Raw genomic sequence first — 17,275 nt, 5'->3', positions numbered from 1 at the left:
GTTCAAAAGCAGGAAAAATTACTCTAAAGTGTCAAAGGACGGGATAGTAGTTACTACCACCGGAGAGAAGGTGGGGAGAGGTAATGACTATGAAAAGGCGTGATGAGTATTAGCAATGTTTCCTTAATCTGGATGTTGGTCACTGGTGTACTCAGAGTGAACATTCCTCAACCTAGGCACTATTCTACACATTCTTAAAAATATGTTTATATTTAAAAAACTAAATAGACAATTTTTATTCCCTAAATTTCATCCTGAAATGTCTTATAACCTCTCTACTGAAATTCTAAAAAGAGTAATAGTTAGGAACCAAGAGCTGCTTCTAAATAAACACTCAAAAGGCAAACTAAATAATACATAAGCCTAAATAGTAGCTTCAAATGCTTATAGGCTATAATTAATGATCTATCCATTTCAACATGTTTATATGTTTTAAGTTTACCCAAATAATAACTTTTGAAAATCTTCATTTTGTATACAAAACTGGCCTAAACACCCTATTTAACTATTAAAAAAAAATCAACTTTAAACTTCTCTTGAAGGCTTGGAAATTCTTAATTGTACTTTCATAAATTACTCATTAGGAGATGTTTCTTTAAAGAATGTCTTTCAAAAACAAAAACAACAGAAATTGGTTTTTGGAAGCATAAACCCAGAATAATAACAATACAGATATCCAAACAGATACAATGATGTTACCAGGCACACAAATAAATTTTTATTTCCCAATTCTTTTTATCTTGCTACATTTCAGGTTTCATAAATATGCACTTTTTTCATCTGTCTGTGGGTGTTTTTACTACTACTCCACTCCCCTAAGAGGCTTTCAAACATTTACATTAAAAAAAAAAGACAAAAGTTGTACATGATCTGAAAATTATAATTCATCATGTACTACCATGAACTTGAAATAACCCTAGCAAAAAAGTACACAGAGAGACAGGTCCTAACGTTAAGTCCCTAGCCTGATGTTACCTCAAAGTCAAATTTAAGAGCATATAAAATGCTATAAACATAAATGCAATCAAGTACACTGTATGCTATATCAAGAAAGACTGAGAAGGCTAAGAAAAATGCCCTCCCTCGGTGTCCCTTTACGCAAGGGGAAAAAAAGGACCAAGAAGAATATCCTTTTCCCACTTTTCCTCTAGTTTCTCTAAGATCAGTATTGTCCTACTGAACTTACGGTGATGATCAAAAGTTCTATATGTGCATTGTCCAGTATGATAATACTAGTCACATAGAGCTAAGGAACCAAGAATTGGTGACTAGTGCACCTACGGAAATGAATTTAATTTTAACTAATTTAAATAGGCATATGTAGCTTTTGGTTACTATAGTGGATAGCACAGTTCTACATTACCTACTTTCCCTAATTTCCTTTTATTAAAAAATGAGATAACGGAAAAAGAATTAAAACTACAAGTAAGGGAAAAATTAAAATGAGGCTTCAATGCCAAGGTGGTTAAAGACTTAGCTATTCCTCAAGGAATCAGCCAGTAGTCCAGAGAGGATAGTCAGGTCAGACACCTTAGGTTTGAAAAAAGCAAAGAAAGAAGATTCAAAACTGTATCCACAGAGAGCACGGATATATTACAAAACTATCGTGTTCCACAAAGCAATAAATTTGGGGGGAAAATATAGTAGTTTCCTAAGAGAACCCAATTCTGGCATTCAGCAGTTGAGAAATGGTGGGTTATTGTGCAATATCTAATCAATTACCTATTATTTGTGCCTGGTTTTCACATTCTATAAACAGCAACAAAGGCTTCAACATTATCAGAGAATTTCTGCATATGGACTTCTCATATAATGTTACATCCTTAATAAATAATGCAAAATTTAGTACATTTGGTGTTCTTTCATTTTCCTGTTATATAGTTGATTATAAAAGCTAATGTTAGAGGTTGGTCATTTACATAACTTCATGGCCTCATTAATGGCTTTTTAAGTATTCAATATTTAAGAAATCACTTATTTTTCGAGCTCTTGATGAATTGAGAGAGAAAACAATGTTCAAAAATGACAAATCAATCAGCATTTAAACTAAAGATTGGCTCTGGACTTAAAGACTTCCAACTAAATGACAATAAAAACAAGATTTACAGGTCAGGTACAAACCACATACCAGCAATCTATCACAAGACCAAGATTCCTACTTCATAAAAGAATAACCAAAGCCAATTCAATCTTTAATATACTTGCTGTTTGGGAAATAAGCTGACTTTGGAAAAGTCACAAGTAATGGATATCCATAACTGTATGACTAGGACAGAGTCACTAGAAAATATGTGTAATTAATCCCAAACATTTTATAATCTGTATGTTTCACCTATAGAGAAATAAAAGTACTTTTGGAAACAGTGATTTTTCTTTTTAAAAAACACTATTTCTACAGAGGTTTTAAACCTGGAGGTTTTTCAGTTCTTAACAATTCCAATAGAAAATGGTTAGTAAAATTTAACACTAACAATCCTCCAGATTTCTAAGAACCATCTGTTGGTCTCTTACATCAAATTAAAAAAATAAAATAAAAATACAATTCATTCAAATGACTCTACTGAAAAAACAGTTCTGAAATAACTTTGAAATCAATATATTGTAAAACACATTATTATCCACAAATGTACTCCCTTCTGATAATTAAAACTAAAAAGAATGTTACAGAAGTCTATTTTTCCAGAAGGCTATAAAACAAAATAAGAATGCACTAAATAAGAATGTATTTAATTTTGGAAAAATTTAATGGAGTATTTTGCCAATAACGTATTGACAAATTTGAAAAGGAACACAGTATTTATTCTAAAAGAAACACTTCACTAAAAATCTAATATGTGGGATGTGCGCATGGCACAGTCAGTTAAGTGTCTGCCTTCAGCTCAGGTCATGATCCCAGGGTCCTGGGATCGAGTCCCATGTTAGGTTCCCTGCTCAGTGGGGAGCCTGCTTCTCCCTCTGCCTGCTGTTCCCCCTGCTTGCACACTCTCCCTCTCTCTCTCTGACAAATAAATAAATAAAATCTTTAAAAAGAGAAAATTTTTAAAAATTAAAAAAATACAAATCTAATACGCTTCTTTGCTCAACAGACACATTAATTTTATTAAGTAAGCAAAATTAAATTATAAGATAGGATGATACAGCAAACAAGTTATTTGTAACCAGGAGATTCAGGGCATGTTTAAAAGCATTTATTTTTTTATGACTTCATTAGATAGAAATGAGAAGAACCCATTACTTTTGGCATTTCGTAACATAAAAATGCATTATGGTACTTTATTAGCATGTGTGTTTTTGCCAAATGGACTGTGAATCAAAACTTACCTGTTTTGTTGACTTTTTTGTGCCATTGAAAATTTTCCAAGCTAGCCCATTGCCACCACTGGCAATGTGTCGACCAACATCAAATTCTCTAGTGACAGGATTTCCCATTACAGCACTAGTGACATCAGCTGTTACTTTTGTAACAGTACTCTTCAACTTATTAAGCATCGACTCCATGGCTGCAATACTGAGTAGCTGTAATTACCTAGAAACACAGGGGGGACAGGGAAGCACTGATCATTTGTTTTTACTTGTTTAGGCACTTAACATTCGTTATTTAGTCTGAAAAACTTAATATACCCCAAACAGTGAACAAAACAGTCCTATATATATAAAAGCTACATGTTGGTTTTGTCTTCAAAGAACCCAACACACCAAAATCCAAATTTAGATCTAGGAACCAAACTGTTTTTTTCTACCTCAATTATTACAGACCAGGAAAAAACACATTCCCCCTTGACACTGAAATGAATGTTGTTCAACTATATAACATGGACCCTCAACATTTTAGTGGTGTACAGGGTCTAAATCTTTCCTCACGCTGAAAACAACCATATAAAACCTGAAAGGAGCAGGATGCCTGGGTGGCTCAGTAGGTTAAGCATCTGCCTTTGGCTCAGATGATGATCCCAGGGTCCTGGGATCAAATCCCACATTGGGCTCCTTGCTTGACAGGAGCCTGCTTCTCCCTCTGCCTGCTTGAGCATGCACAGGCTCTCTCTCTGTCTCTCTGACAAATAAATAAAATTTTATTAAAAAAAAAAAAAAGAAAACCTGAAAGGAGCTAATGCTATACTCAACAATAAATTTATATTTTATAAAATTTTTACTCACTAGTAAAGAAATTAATAGTGAATTGACTGGCAGCACCTGGCTGGCTTAGAAGAGTATGTCACTCTTGGTCTTGGGGTCCTGAATTCGAGCCCCATGTTGGGTGTAAAGATTAACTTTAAAAAAATGAATAAACTTTAAAAAAATAAAAACATATAATAATAACAAATAAATTAAATAATTAACATTGAACTATGAAATCACTTGACAGTATCTTCCAAAAGAAAAGCACTGGTGGCAAAAGAACAGTAAAACATGCACAAGCAACACGTAATAAAATATGTTTAAAATTTACACACTTCTAGGGGTGCCTGAGTGGCTCAGTGAGTTAAGCCTCTGCCTTGGGCTCAGGTCATGATCTCAGGGTCCTGGGATCGAGCCCCGCATCGGGCTCTCGGCTCAGCGGGGAACCTGCTTTCTCTTCTCCCTTTGCCTGCCTCTCTGTCTACTTGTGATCTCTCTCTGTCAAATAAATAAATAAAATCTTAAAAAAAAAATTTACACACTTCTGGTCATGATGCAGAAACAAAGAATGAAATTTATCCTCTGCCCTTGAACAACTAGAAGCTGGACAAATATATGAAACAAATGTTTTCAGACACTGAATAGACAGCAGAGGCATATAATCCTAGTGAGAAAGCAAACTAACAAGGTGAACCCTAAGATTACCCCAGCTTTCTGCCTTGAGGTACACTACAAATCAGAGAAGAGAGCAGAATTCCAAGCAGCAGTCTAGCTGAGTTAAAGAGCTGAACAGACGGGGCACCTGGGTGGCTCAGAGGGTTAAGCCTCTGCCTTCAGCTCAGGTCATGGTCTCATGGTCCGAGGATTGAGCCCTGCATTGGGCTCTCTGCTCAGCAGGGAGCCTGCTTCCCGCACAACCTTGCCTGCCTCTCCGCCTACCTGTGATCTCTTCTCTGTGTTAAATAAATAAAAATCTTTAAAAAAAAAAAAAAAAAGAGCTGAAAAGACAAATTGGAATTCAAGGATGCAGAGGTGGCTAAGAATTCCGGGATCAGATTTCAAGAAGAGGGAAAAATCAAGGAAAGAGAGAGAGAGAGAAAGAACTATGCTGAAAATGAGCTCCAGAAATTTGCACAGAAATCTGATGCTTTGTTGAACACTAAGATGCCCATACATTGTATGACACTCAACCAGGTCATCAAGGACCAACTAGAGAGCTATTAACTGAATGTTCAAGTTCACACTGGGCTGAAAATCACTTAACTTCTCACAAGCTAGACTAGAGAGTCCTCATTGATCACTAAAAGCATTCAGCAAAAATCCCACAAGGACCATGCCATAGTAATAGAATAAACTGTTCTTAGAGTAAAATGTACTCTTAAGCTGCCCTAACAAACTAAAAGCAAGCCTCAAATCATCAAACTAACTGCCTACCAGAAAGAAACCCAGTATTTAAAAAATCAGATATTTAACAATATAACATTCACAATGTTCAGCATGCAGTCAATAATTACTAGACATGCCAAGAATCAAGAACAAGTATTCATAATCAAGACCAAAATCAATCAGTAAATACTCCGAAATTATAGATTATGGACATTAAAGACATTAAAAAGCTATCATATATCTAAGTATTTCAAGGAAAGCATGAACATAATAAAAGAAAATGGAATACCTCAAAATTCCAGAGATGAAAAATAAAAAGCTCAAATAAAAAATTCAGAGGAGGGGGCGCATATGTGGCTCAGTGGGTTAAGCCTCTGCCTTCAGCTTGGGTCGTGATCTCAGGGTCCTGGGATAGAGCCCTGCGTTGGGCTCTCCTCGGTGGGGAGACTGCTTCCCCCTCTCTCTCTCTGCCTGCCTCCCTGCCTACCTGTGATCTCTGTCTGTCGAATAAATAAATAAAATCTTTTTAAAAAATTCAGAGGATTTCATTAACAAATTAGACAAAGCAGGAAAAAAAATTAGTAAAATCATGAGGCACCTGGGTGAATCAGTTGGTCAAGTATCCAATTCACTCAGGTCATGAGTTCAAGCTGCATGTTGAGCTCCATGCTGGACATGGAGTCTACTTAAAGAAAAAAAAATTAGTAAAACCTGAAGATAGAATAAAAGACTAGGAGGAAAAAAATGAGCAAAGTCTCGGCAAACTTTGGGACAATATCTCAGTTTAAAATATGTAAATGAATCCCAGAAATGAAAAGAAAAAGGAAGAAACAATATTTGAAAAAATAATGGCTAAGTATTCCTGAGTTTGATGAGAACTATGCAAGATGTCAAGAAAATTGATGAGCCACAAGCAGGATAAACACAAAGAAAACCATATTTAGATATATCATACCAAGTAGCTGAAAGTCAGTGATAAAAAGAAAAATCTTAAAAGCAGGTAGGGAAAACAGGAAAATCATACATAAAGGAAAAAAACATAAGAATTTCCGCAGACGTCTCATCAGAAACTATACAAGTCAGGCAAATGAATGGAGGTCTCTAAAGTACTAAAACAAAAACAAATGAAAAAACAATCAAAACTTATCAACCTTGAAATCTATGAGCCATGGGAAAAAAACTTTCAAAAAGAAATGTAATGGGAGCCTGGGTGGCTCAGTTGGTTAAGCTTAAGTATCCGCCTTCACTCAAGTCATGATCCCAGGGTCTTGAAATGGAGCCCTATATTGGGCTCCTTGTTCAGTGGGGAACCTGCTTCTCCCTCTCCCTCTACAGCACTCCCTGCTTGTGCTCTCCATGCTCTCTCTCTATCAAATAAATATTTAAAATAATAAATTAATAAAATTAATTTATATTAATAATATATTTATATATTTAATATATAATATGCAATTATAATAATTAAAAATAATTAATAATAAATTAAAATTAATAAAAATAATAAAATAAGGGGTGCCCGGGTGGCTCAGTGGGATAAAACTTCTGCCTTTGACTCAGATCATGATCCCGGGGTCCTGGGATCAAGCCTCGAATCAGGTTCTCTGCTCAGCAGGAAGCCTGCTTCCTCCTCTCTCTCTGTCTGCCTCTCTGCCTACTTGTGATCTCTGTCTGTCAAATAAATAAATAAAATCTTTAAAAAATAATAAAATAAATGTGAAATACTTTTTCAGGAAAATAAAATCTAACAGAATTTGTTGCCAACAGATATGCACTGCAAGAGATACCAAAAGAAGTCCTTCAAACAGAAGGATAAAGATCTCAGATGATAATGTGAATCCACAAAAAGAATGGGGAACACTAGAAATAAAAATTATGTGGGTATATATTAAAAAAAAACACTCATGTTGTCTTTAAAAGATCATTTCAAACAAAAATACATTGATATATGAAGTAGTAAAAAAATATGACAAACCAAGGATAGGAGAGGGGAAATGAAGTATATGTTTGAAAGATTCTTATATGTTAGGTAGAATAATATCACTTGAAAATAGATTATAGCAGGGGCGCCTGGGTGGCTCAGTGGGTTAAAGCCTCTGCCTTCGGCTCAGGTCATGATCTCAGGGTCCTGAGATCGAGTCCCGCATCGGGCTCTCTGCTTGGCGGGAAGCCTGCTTCCTCCTCTCTCTGCCTTCCTCTCTGCCTACTTCTGATCTGTCTCTGTCAAAGGAATAAATAAAATTTAAAAAAAAAAAAGAAAGAAAAGAAAATAGATTATAGCAAATTAAAGACATATAATAAATCCTAGACTAGTAAGTAAAATAAAAGAGATACAACTAAAAGGTCAATAATGGAAATAAAATGGAATCCTAAAGTAAAATTAATACAGAAAGTAGGAAAAGAGGAAGAAAGGAACAAAGAATAATTGTGACAAGTAGAAAATAGCAAGATAGCAGACTTAAATCCAACCCAATAAATAATTACATTAAGTACAAATGATTTAAAATTCCAATTAAAAGGCAGAGATTGTCAAACTAGATTAAAAAGCAAACCCCAATTATATGCTGCTTTCAAGAAATCCACTTTAAACCCACTTTACAAGATGACTTAAAACTAAAAGAATGTGAAAATACATCAAGCTAGAGTGGCCATATTCATAACAAATAGAAAAGGCAACATTTCATAATAACAAAGATGTTAATTCATTAAGAAAACAAATCTTAAATGTGTACATACTGAATAAGAGCTTTAAAATAAATACAATAAAAAAATGACTGAAAGAAACAGACAAATCCACAATTATAGTTGGAGACTTCAAAGATCCTCTCTCAGTGGGGCGCCTTGGTGGCTCAGTGGCTTAAAGCCTCTGCCTTCAGTTCAGGTCATGATCTCAGGGTCCTGGGATCAAGCCCCACATCCGGCTCTCTGCTCGGCAGGGAACCTGCTTCCTCCTCCTCTCTCTCTCTGCATGCCTCTCTGCCTACTTGTGATCTCTGTCAAATAAATAAATAAAATCTTTAAAAAAAAAAAAGATCCTCTCTCAGTAACAGGTGGACACAGGCTGAGTAGACAAAAAAATCCGTAAGGATACAGAAAACCTGAACATTATCAAACAACATGACCCAAAACACCCCCTTGATAACAGCACAGTCCATTTTGTTTTCATGTGTACATGCAACAATCAGCAAGACTGACTATGTCCTTCCGGGCCATAAAACAAATCTCAAAATATTTAAAATTACTTTAATACAAAACCAGTTCTTGGACCACAATGAAATCAAACTAGAAACCAGTAACAGACAAATATCTAGAAAAAAATGCAAATATTTGGAAAATAACCACTTTTCAATAACCCAACAGCTAAAATAAATAAATCACAGAAAAATTTTTAAATACTTTGAGGTGCCTGGTGGTGAAATACTGAGGTGCCTGGGTGGCTCAGTTAGTTAAGCGGCTGCCTTCCTCTCAGGATCATGATTCTAGGATCCTGGGATCGAGTCCCTTTTTAGGCTCCCTGCGCAGCAGAAAGCCTGCTTCTCTCTCTCTCTGCCTGCTTCTCTGCTTACTTGCACTCTCTTTCTTTGTCTCTGTCAAATAAATAAATGAAATCTCTAAAAAATAAAAAAGAAAATGAAGTAACTGTGGGGTGTAGGTAAAGCAGTGATTAGTGGGAATTGTATAGCTTTAAAGATTTATAATATATGTGTGTGTATATACATATATATATATAAATGAAAGGGGGAAATGCCAAAATCAGTGGTCTCACCATCCATCTTAGGAAGCTAGGAGGAAAGAAAAGAAAAGAAAAGAAAAGAAAATTATATGCAAAATAAGTAGGAAAAGTAAATAAAAAGTAGAACTCAATGAAACATACTGAATATAATGTAAAACTCTATTTAGTAGAGAAATGAAAAAGAAAAATCAATGATGCCAAAACCTGTGTTTTTTGTTTTTTTTTTTAAAGATAAGCCTCTAGCCAAATTAAGGAAAAATTTAAAAGACACAAATGGTCAATATCAGAAATAGAGGAAACTCTACAAACTTTAATCCTATTTAAATCTCATAGATTTTAGGGGTGCCTGGGTGGCTCAGTGGGTTGGGCCTCTGCCTTCAGCTCTGGTCATGATCTCAAGGTCCTGGGATAGGCCCACACTGGGCTCCATGCTCAGCAGGGAGCCTGCTTCCCCCTCTCTCTCTGCCTGCTGCTCTGCCTACTTGTGATCTCCCTCTCTGTCAAATAAATAAATAAGTAAAATCTTTAAAAATAAATAAATAAATCTCATGGATTTTAAATAATAAGGTATACTATAAATGATCTTGTGCCAATTAATTCAACAACTTGAATGAAATGGAAAAAATCCTTGAAAGCCAAAACTACCAAAATTGACTCAAGAAGGAACAGAAAATCAGAAAAGTCCTATAAAAAAGAAATCCAATTCATAATTACAAACTTTACCACAAAATAAAACTCCAGGTTCAAATGGCTTCACTGTTGAATTTTAACAAATATTTAAGGAAGAAATAATAATCAGGTCAGTACAAGCTTTTCCAGAACACAGAAGAGAACACTCCCTATGTCATGTTACATAGTCATTATTGCTCTGACACCAACAACAAATGACACAAAGGAAAAATGCAATATCCTTCATCAACATGTAAAAAACCTTAACAAAATACTAAGTACATCAAATCTAATAAATCCAACCCAATGATCAAGAGGGACTTATCTCAGGAATGCAAGGTTGATTTAAGACTCAAAAACAAATTCATGTAATTTGCCATATTAATTGAATAATGGAGGAGGGACATACAATTATCTCAATAGAAGCAGAAAAAATTTTTCACAAAACCAATACCCGTTCACAATAAAAACTCTCAGCAAACTAAGAACAGAAAGAAACCTCCTCAGGGCAGTTGGCTCGCTCAGTCCATCAAACATGTGACTCTTAATCTGAGGCTTTGAGTTCAAGCCCCACATTCAACATGGAGCCTACAAGGAAGGAAGGAGGGAATGAAGAAAGGGAGCGAGGGAGGAAAGAGAGAGAGGGAGGGAGGGTGGGAGGGAGGAAGAAAGAGAAGGGAAGGGAAGGGAAGAACTTCCTCAACCTGATCAATGGAATCTTTGAATACCTACAGCCAATATTATATTTAAAAATTTAAAAGAAAGTTGAATGCTTTTTCCCTATGTTTGGGAACAAAGTAAAAATATCTACTTTTATACTTTAATATTCTAATGGAGGTCCTAGCCAAAGCAATTAAGAAAATAAAATTAAAGATTTTCAGATCATGTACACAGAAAGGCAGAACAAATCTACAAAAAAAAAAACTATTGGAACTAGTATAAGTTTAGTATTACAGAATATAAGAATGGAAAAATGGCTATTTTGATATACTAGAAACAAACACTGGAACTTCAAAAATACTATTTCAAGGACATGAAATACCTATGGATACATTTAACAAGATATACAAGACTTGTACAATGAAAACAAAAAATTGCTGAGAATAACGAATAAAGACTTAAAAAGAAAGACCTGTTCATGAAATGGAAGACTCAATATCGTTAAGATACCAAGTTCCCCACTGATCTATGGACTCAATACAATCCAAACAGAATCCCAGAGGCTTTTATAGAAATTGACAAGCTGATCTAAAATATTACTCTGTGAGAAGGTTTGCACAGACTTTACTTGATTGTGAAGGGTCCATGGCACAAGGGGGTCTAAAACCCTCTCATTCTTCAAATCTTCCACTTCCATGTTTATTCCTTCCTAACAATGATTTGTCTGACAAAGTCTGTGTCCTACAAATCTTCCTTAACCAACAATTTCCTCCTAATTTTTTCCCACTTGACCACAGAAAAGTGTTTTTCTCAGCTATCACAATCTTCTTATATGGCATTTCCCTGGATATAAAAAACTTTGAATTGGGGAGATGTAATTCAAGAATTATTAAAACTGAAAGTCTCTTAGGGTGCCTGGGTGGCTCAGTGGGTTAAGCCTCTGCCTTCGGCTCAGGTTAGGGTTCGGATTAGGGAGCTCAAGTTGGGCTCTCTGCTCAGCGGGGAGCCCGCTTCCCCCTCTTTCTTTCTGCCTACTTGTGATCTCTGCCAAAAAGAAAAACAAAACAAAACAAAAAAAAAAAAAAAACCTGAAAGTCTCTTAAAAATAAAGCAAAAAGGGGGTGGCTGGATGGCTCAGTTAGGTGTCTGCCTTCAGCTTGAGTCACTCCTGAGATCAAGCCCTACATCCACAGACTTCTTACTCAGGAGGGAGCCTGCTTCTCCCTCTGCCTGCCACTCCCCCTGCTTGTGTTCTTTGGCCTTCTCTCTGTCAAATAAATAAATAAATAAAGCAAGCAATAAGAAATTTGAAAAAAAGTACTGAAAGAGGCTGTACTTTATTTCCTCCAGGCCAGAAACTAACAGCAAGACCCCATGCCTTATTGATTACAGAATTTACAATTAAGAAATATCAGAAAGGATGAATACCCAATTTTTGTAGCAACATGGACGGGACTGGAAGAGATTATGCTGAGTGAAATAAGTCAAGCAGAGTCAATTATCATATGGTTTCACTTATTTGTGGAGCATAACAACATGGAAGACAAGGGGAGATGGAGAGGAGAAGGTAGTTGAGGGAAATTGGAAGGGGAGGTGAAACATGAGAGACTATGGACTCTGAAAAACAATCTGAGGATTTTGAAGGGGTAGGGGGTGGGAGGTTGGGGGAACCAGGTGGTGGGTATTGGAGAGGGCACGGATTGCATGGAGCACTGAATGTGGTGCAAAAACAATGAATACTGTTATACTGAAAAGAAATTAAAAATTAAAAAAAAAAAAAGAAATAAAATAGCTGTCATCTGGATGTATAAAAACAAGTTAATTTCACTATTCAATAAGCAAAAACTCCAAAGTTTTGATAAAAGTAAAATAATCACAATATGCAACAACCTAGAAATTAAATCCTTTGTAACTAACAAAACTCTTGAGGAAAACTTTCAGATACCATCAACTTAAAAACATGTAAAGGAGTACATTGTTTTTCAAAATTATTTAGAGAACACACAAGCAAAAATATTTGGAAGGCCATTGGCCTAAGGCCGCACTAGTTTGTATCCAGTTTTCTATGTTAATTAAATTATATTTATGTAAATATGACCTACTTTCTTCTATGAAAGATTTTAACTGTCTGTAAACAGAAAGAGACTCTCTTTCCCTTTTTATTTTATTTTTTTTTTAAAGACTTTATTTATTTATTTGCCAGAGACAGAGGGAGAGAGAGCGCGAGCACAGGCAGACAAAGAGGCAGGCAGAGGCAGAGGGAGAAGCAGGCTCCCTGCTGAGCAAGGAACCCGATGTGGGACTCGATCCCAGGACCCTGGGATCATGACCTGAGCCGAAGGCAGCTGCTTAACCAACTGAGCCACCTAGGTGTCCCTCTCTTTCCCTTTTTAATTTAATGCTGCATTTCTGTGAGCAGTTAGAAAATGTTACTATTGGCATTGTGAAAATATTTATTGCTATGCCAAGTTGTTCTCTATGAACATCTGCTGCTGATTTTGATGGGGTATGTGAAGGGACATAAAAACCTTATTTGAAACCTACATATCCATTCCCCTAATTCTGCCTGAGTAGCTACGTATTATATGCCATGTACTAGTTACACATTGGGAATACAGATGTAAATGGAAACACTTCTGCTCTTTAGGGACTTAATCTGTAGCCAGTGGACTCAGACTGGCAAAGACCTACAGCAATTAACAGAGAGGTACATACCATGCTACCGTAAGGGATAAAAGACCATGATGTGATTTGAAAACTACAAATAGCTCAGTATGAAAGCAAAGGATAATTTCAGAGATAATATTCAAATTTGAGAAGCTCTTCCATCATCCATCAGAGCCAAGAGTAGCATACACATGGTAGGAAGTCACCTGGTAAATTATTTAATATTTATTTAGTACCCACCGTGTACCTGATACTATATAAGAAACTGTGGGAGAAAGAAGGAAAAATAAGCCAGGAAAGATCTTACCATCAAAGGGGCAAGAAACAGAGAAGTAAACCAACCATAGCATTAGCCCACAGTGATAAAATCTATAAAAAATACATACAAAGTCTTACAGGAGCAACAACAACAACAAAAACCAGGAACAGAGGGAAGAAGGTGTTAGCAAAACATTAATGCTAGAGATGTCTCTAAAGGTGAATAGGAATGAACTAGACAAAGAATGAGAGTAGTATAGAAGTAAAGATAAAGTAAAAACAAAGCAGTTCCAATAAAAGCTGGAGGAAACAGGGAAATATGGGAAAAGAAACAGAAAAGCCAGATCACCAAGAGCAATTAGTAGTAAGCAATCGAGCCATAAACCAATGAAGGTTTTCAAGCATGAGGAAGATCAATCACTCTATCAAGAAGAATGAAAGATATACCAAGAGTGGAATCAGGGAATATGGCAAGACTGAAGAGAACATCAATATGTAGTTCAGGGATGATATATATATCATATATATCTATACATATATATAGATCATGATGTATGATATATCATATATATCATAATAATATATCATTATGATATACACAGATATATATCACATATATAATTAAAAATATATACAAAGCAAGAAGACAAAAGAAAGGACACTTGGAAATATAGGCAGGGAAGACAGGGAAGAGATGGTGGGATGAGGGGGTATTTCAAAGGTGTTACATGGATATTTATTTTACAATTACACGTTAAACTTTGCTATGTACTTTTATGTACTATATGTTAAATTTTAAACAAATTTTAACAGAAGGAGAGGTTGCTCAAGTAAGGCAATAGTAAGGAAGGAAAAGAAAAAGTAAGAAACAAGTATGAGTTAAAACTAAGAGAACTTAGTGACCAGTTAGATAAAGGATAGGAACAAAACAAGGAATCCCTATGAGGTCTCCCATTTCAGAGTCTAGGTTTTAGGAGAAAATTCAATTTTGGACATGTTGAAGTTGAGTTGTCTGAATGACATTCACATAGAGATACACCTAATAGGTTTTTAGATATACAGGCCAAAAACTTAGGGAAAAAAGTCTTGATTGAAGACAAAACTTTGAGTACCATGAGCTTATAAACAGTACAGCAGTTAAGGCTATAACCTTGAAAAAGATTAGCCAAGAGGACCCAAGAATATCATGAGAGTATCAGAAGGCTAAAGACAGATGAACTGAAAGAACGTTTAAAAGAAGACCTGAACTTAAATGAGATTTTGAATTAGCAACATCCCTTTGACAGGTAGGAAACCTAGAGTTCAATACCTTTTCTTAATATGACAGCTTTTCAAATCTTCACTTGATTGTTGAAGAAAAAAGCTCATCTTTTCCAAAGACAAAGTTACAAATGACAGAAATGTCCATTCATTTAAGACGTTTCACCTTGTACACCATTTAGTAGAATTCACTTCAAATTCAATCATCTTTCCCTCCTAAATCTCAGTCAAAATAAGATTTGGGACAACTTAATTATGATTCCAAGACTATATCTCTCTACCACCTGGCTCAGCCATCACTTGGTTTTTGATAGAACCAGAAGGTAAATCTGATGCAATACTAGATTTTCTATGCACCTTCCAGAAGATGGGTTGACTATTAAAGCACCTGATGAAAGGAATTAGCAATTCCTTCATTTCTGCCTACTCACAAATCTAGAGATAGCAGGAATATAATCGGTAAAATTAGATTTATGCTAAAAAAAAAAAATTCCTGCATTTTCAAGTAACACAACTTACTTACTTCCCCAAGAATAAAATACTAAAAAGTAGAATTAGCTCGCATTTATGTATTTGTTGTGGAATTACTGTAATGCAGATAAATTAGTTACAGTAATTACATGTCTTTATGTATTGTGGAAATACTGTAATGCAAATAAAATAGTTACTATAATTACAATAATTACAACTATAATGAAATTATATTTAGTACTTGTTAGTCTCATGGCACCTAGCAGAAACTAGTCTTTCAATAAGCACAAAATAATACACACTGACCACTAATGAACAATGCAAATAAATACCAATGAACTCAAAACATTGTGTTTTATTTCTTAAAGAGGCACAAGTATCTGCAATTTCTTTCTATGTAAATGCCTATAAAAGTCACTTATACAGTGACTTATATAGCTAAGTATTCATAAAATGAAATTTTGTGATTCAAAATAAGAATTACATTAATGTGACACAAATACTTTTGGTAAAGTGATTGATAAAATTTGGGGAAACTGTCGCACCTTACACTCCCATATGCAGTGCTTATCTATTTATGTCTAAAGTAAAGTGATTCTGAGATATATTCTTGAAATACATTTTTTCTCTTGTGAGAGCACTCAGAGATTACTATAAGCTTTAAAAAGATACAGTTGTCAAAAAAATGGTGAACAGGGGCGCCTGTGTGGCTCAGTGGGTTAAGCCTCTGCCTTCGGCTTGGGTCGTGATCCCAGGGTCCTGGAATTGAGCCCCACATCGGGCTCTCTGCTTAGCGGGGAGCCTACCTCCCCCCTCCCCCTCTGCCTGCCTCTCTGCCTACTTGTGATCTCTCTCTGTCAAATAAAAAATAAAATCTTTAAAAAAAAATGGTGAACGGTATTCTTGGCCTTTCCATCATGTTCAATCTTATTCAGAAAACATAGATTACACCAGCAGAGTACAATCATTCTCTTTACAACTACAAAAAGTATCTAATAATTATCAGTTGAGCTAGAACAGATTACTTAGAGGATACACCGGATTTAAGAAAAACTTAAAACACTAAAGAGTCTTAGGAACGAACAGTGATGCGCACATGTGTTCAACAAACTACTGGTTACCTACTACTTGGAAAGCACCATACTGGATGCAGTAGGAGAAACAAGAAGTAAAACATTCCATCACTATTAAGACCATTGTCCCATAAGACTTAAAAGGCAACATGAGAAATTTTAAGGCAACATATGTTCAAATATCGAACTAGTTATGTGAACAATAAGATCTGAGAAAAGATCACATCCAACTCTTTTGAAGGCACTTCAAGCCCACGAGCTTAGAGTAGTTTTTACTATAGGAACTCAATCAGATTCTTAAAATTACCATAATTTATAAAAAGTAGCAGCACTGGGGTGGTATCTCACTATTCAGCCCCTTCAGCTGGAGAAGGGGGAGAAGGAATGACTGGGTAGGAAGTGAGACTGACCACTAAGCTCATTTTCTTTTTTCTTTTTTTTTTTTTTTAAAGATTTTATTTACTTATTTGACACAGAGAGAGAGATCCCAAGTAGGGAGAGAGGCAGGCAGAGAGAAAGGGGGAAGCAGGCTCCCCGCTGAGCGGAGAGCCCGATGATGCGGGGCTCAATCCCAGGACCCTGAGACCATGACCTGAGCCAAAGGCAGAGGCTTTAACCCACTGCTAAGCTCATTTTCTTAGGTCTACAATTCTTCCTTGCTTTAAGAACATACAAAATCTGAAACAAAGTGAAGTAAAATATGTGAAAACTGGAACTCATAAAGCACTGAACTGTTGTCTAAGGCAATGGTTTTCAAACACTGATGAACATCTAAATACATCTAATAACATCCAAATGACTGGCTAATTTGATAATCACATGGATGCCTACCTACTACCTCAAACCTTTGGAATCAGAATCTATAAAAAGCAGTCAGGGCATTTGTATTTTGAGCAGCTCCCCAGTTGTTCTGATGCAGAGTGTGAGAATTAAATGTTATGTGATTAAGTACATGATCGTCAGTGGCAAGGAAACCTGAGTTCAA

The 17,275-nt window shown here is 35.7% G+C and overlaps 1 protein-coding gene across 3 annotated transcripts in view; it reads right to left on the bottom strand.

The window, feature by feature from the left end:
* The window catches only part of SCYL2 (SCY1 like pseudokinase 2), a 59,428-nt gene that overhangs the window by 39,787 nt on the left and 2,366 nt on the right, over window positions 1–17,275 (bottom strand). For all 3 annotated transcript variants that reach the window (XM_059186633.1, XM_059186635.1, XM_059186634.1), the window contains exon 2: window positions 3,322–3,526. In XM_059186633.1, the coding sequence (XP_059042616.1) occupies window positions 3,322–3,498 (177 nt within the window). In that variant the 5' untranslated portion in view covers window positions 3,499–3,526. The remainder of the gene's footprint in view (window positions 1–3,321; window positions 3,527–17,275) is intronic.

The sequence above is a fragment of the Mustela lutreola genome, chromosome 8 (assembly GCF_030435805.1).
Source record: "Mustela lutreola isolate mMusLut2 chromosome 8, mMusLut2.pri, whole genome shotgun sequence".
NCBI classification, from domain to species: Eukaryota; Metazoa; Chordata; class Mammalia; order Carnivora; family Mustelidae; genus Mustela; species Mustela lutreola.
This window is presented reverse-complemented; position numbering and strand designations above follow the sequence as displayed.